General features: G+C 40.5%; 1 protein-coding gene across 1 annotated transcript; it reads right to left on the bottom strand.

The window, feature by feature from the left end:
• Positions 1 to 750: 750 nt before the first annotated feature.
• Defb129 (defensin beta 129) lies at positions 751 to 3,235 on the bottom strand. Its single transcript, XM_003476339.2, has 2 exons — positions 3,178 to 3,235; positions 751 to 1,184 (listed from the first exon to the last, which is right to left on the bottom strand). Exons 1-2 carry the CDS (start codon positions 3,233 to 3,235, stop codon positions 751 to 753), a joined length of 492 nt encoding a protein of 163 aa, XP_003476387.2.
• Positions 3,236 to 3,436: the final 201 nt, after the last annotated feature.

The raw sequence follows: 3,436 nt of genomic DNA, 5'->3' as shown, positions 1-3,436 counted from the left end.
CAGTTCCTGAGGTCCATGCCATGTTGGAACTTAGGGTGCTGAGAAACCAAACAACCAGCCTTCCTCCCTGCTAAGCAATAGTGAACCTACTGGTGCATGGCCTAGAGTCAAACATCCCACTTCCCCTACCCCTCTTCTCTTGTCCCCCTGTTAGCAAATGGGAACCAGAAATCTGAGCATCTCTTGGGAGGTTGACCATAGCGAATAAGGGGGACTTCCTTCTACCATCTCTTTGAAGGCAAATATTTTTATTACTGTTTTGCTCTATTCTGATTAATAGTACTGCTCTATTCAATATTCTGTTTTGATAAGTTCTATAATGTTCTGCATTTCATTTTATTTTGATATACGTGATTGACAGAACAACTATTATAAAGATAACGAAATATACTGTGATACCTATTACTGTTATCCTGGTAACCTGCTGTGAAGTCCTGTACCAGTTTCACTATATGATCTTAGTTGGCTTTATTCTGTCTTGTTCTGTTGTATTTTACCACTTTCAAAATAAAATTTAAAAAAATTACAACCCTCTCTAGCTCTGCCTACTCACAAAGTCTTCTGTGACAAACATAACACTGCATAAACCATAGGTGATAACACAATATTTATTGAATAACTGCCGACAGAAGTAATGGTTTTATGTTTTATTTTATGCAGTGTGGAAATTGAGAAGAACCTAAAGCTTCAGGGAAACGCCACATCCCAGCCGTGGGCTTCCTTCAGGTCCACTGACGGCGCCGGCAGCCTCTACGGTGGAGATGGTGGTGGTGTGGGGAAGTTGGCAGGCTCCCTCCTTTGCTTGGTGTCATTGTTGGTAAAAGCGGCGGCGTGCAGAGTATGTTCTGGTCCCCTGTTGCTGGTGGTGACAGAGTTCACACGGGCGTCCTTTGTGCTGATGTCAGAGCTGACACTGGGAAAAAAGCCAGTACTTTTGGCGAGAAGAGGTAAAATATGGTTTATTTCTGTTTCAATGCTAAAGTTCTTGTTGCTTAGCATTTCTAAAACTTCTTCCTTAGGTATGTGGGGTATCTGTTTCCTCAGGTAGATATTTATCATCCGAACCACTTTTGACCCCAGGCAGCACTTTTTCTGCTTGCATTTCTGCACTTCTTTTTCATCCACATCGCACTGGTTCTTGCATTTTCCATAACCGCTTAAACATCTTTTTGCTATTAAAAATTCTGTATAAGGTAAAGAAAAAAACATTACAACTAGAGATGATGTTAAAACCGCTGGAAAGAGATGAATAGAATAAGAGAATTTGTTAACTTTAAGTGTAGTGTTTAGGGTTAGTGGTGCAGGCAGCAGGACAGGCCTAGAGAGTCTCTGTGCATCTCTGGAATCCAAAACTTTTTTTTTTTTTTTTTGGTCTTTTTCGTTTTTATCAGTACCGGGATCGAATGACTGCCTGCTTGCAAGGCAGGCGCTTATGCTGCTGAGCTAAATCCCCAGCCCTCCCAATACTTTTTTTTAGTTTCTCTGCCTTGAGTAATTTTAAAATCTAAGGAGACAAAGAGGAAAAGATGAATAAGAAATCCAAATATTTGCTTTTAGGGTAGTATTTTTTAACCTCCAACTTAGCACCTTTGACACTTGCAGAGTGTCTATCCAATTTCTGTGATCCTAGGAAATCCCCATGAGAGTAAAATCTTCCATAAAATTATTCCAAGAAAGAAAATTTAATTAACATGTATTAATTATCTATATTAATAGAGGTCAGGGTGATATTTAAATGCATGCATACAGCATGCTCTGACCAAATCCAGACTTTCTCTATCCACCCACACTGCCTTTCCAGTCTTTAGGAATCACTATTCTATATTCAGGTTTACTTTATTTTTTAAACTTCTACATATTAGAAAGAACATGCTGTATTTGTCTTTTTCTGTAGCCATAAAGAGTGAAATCCTGTGGTTTACAGCGAGATGGGCGGGAAACGGTAAATGAAATAAGTCAAGAAAGAATTTTAAAGATAATAAGATTGTTAGAAACGCTATCTTCTTTCCAAACCCAGTGGTGCTTGGCCTTTCTGTCCTTGACAATCACTGCACACGTGGTTCCTGGGGCATGATATCCTGTCACTTTCAGCCTCTGGGCACATTCTGTCCCTCTGAGGTCTCCGTCAATAGCATAACCTTGACCTCATCTCTGTCCTGATCACTCCCACATATTGTTACCTCAATAAGCTCCCCACTAAGCTTTAGTAATTTATCTTCATGTGCTGGGTTATTTTTCTATCCAAATGTCTCATCATTTTTCCTGAATCAAAAAAATCTCTCTGTTTTAACAATTTTGTATAAGTTAGAAGTGATATATGTAGCATCAGATAAATTTCAAAGACTATTTTCACCAAATACATGCCATCCCAGTGTAGGAAGCAACTACATAGATTAACACTATTACACTCATGTGGATTTTAGAGCTAAAAGGGATTAAGCACCTTTACCTTATGTGCCCATGTGTGATCCATCTAAGGTCCCAAGATAAAAACACCAAGACATCTTCAATGCTCTTATTTTCCTTCCCTGTCTCACTGCTAACTATTTCAAATATCTGAGTGATCTTGTGTTATGAAACAAGTCTCCTTGCTTCTCCTTTCCTTTTGGAAAAACAAATGCTATTTTTCTGGTTCAGTCTTTTGCTATGTGCATCCTTAGATTCCTCTATGGTAGTTTGGGGGTTTCCAGGAAGACAAAGGCCGAGAGAAGGAATAAGACTAAAAATCTGAAAGGTGAAATGGAGAAGACGGACCTGTTGATTAAATGTTAAGCAAGACTTTTTTTAGTATAAAGATTTTCTCTTTCCTGCACCAACGTGAAAACTGACTAGGATTTTTGCTTTAAGTAATAGTTTACATTAGAAATACAGCTGAAATGTGGGAGACCTGGGTTAGGCCTCAGACTGATAGATACATAGGGCAGAAAGACAGCATCATATCTTGTATAGTCCCTGAGTATACCAAAAACTACCTGCTTTCCCTGTAGCTCCCTGGGTGTTTCCGTCAGACAGGATAAAGGGTTGGGTCCAAAGGGCAAGAGCTGCAAAGGGGATGCATCGTTTCAGCCACCTCTCTGGGTATCTCATCTTTCAGCATCTCTTTGTGTTTCTGTTTCTGAGCAACCAAATCCCCGATCCTTCACACTGACCCCTCTTAAACTCAGCCATCCACATTACCTGTATTCGCATGGTACTGTAGCATGAGGCTGGCGAAGATAGGAAATAGGAGCTTCATGGCTGGGTGCCAGAGAGGAAGCCTTGGATCTGGGCTGGCGTTCGTCAGCTCCAGCCTTTATTGGCCTCTTCATGGCCTTAGGCCATGGGCAGCAAGTACAGCCAGGACAGGTCTGTGCACTGGTCACGGTATTTGTGTTCTCTCTGCTTCTGTTTGGTTATAGTGTTTCCTGAACACATCTGTGTATCTCTAGTTTTCATC

Source organism: Cavia porcellus, unplaced genomic scaffold (genome assembly GCF_034190915.1).
Source record: "Cavia porcellus strain 051 isolate PalLab524CR breed Dunkin Hartley unplaced genomic scaffold, mCavPor4.1 scaffold_5, whole genome shotgun sequence".
NCBI lineage: Eukaryota > Metazoa > Chordata > Mammalia > Rodentia > Caviidae > Cavia > Cavia porcellus.
This window is presented reverse-complemented; position numbering and strand designations above follow the sequence as displayed.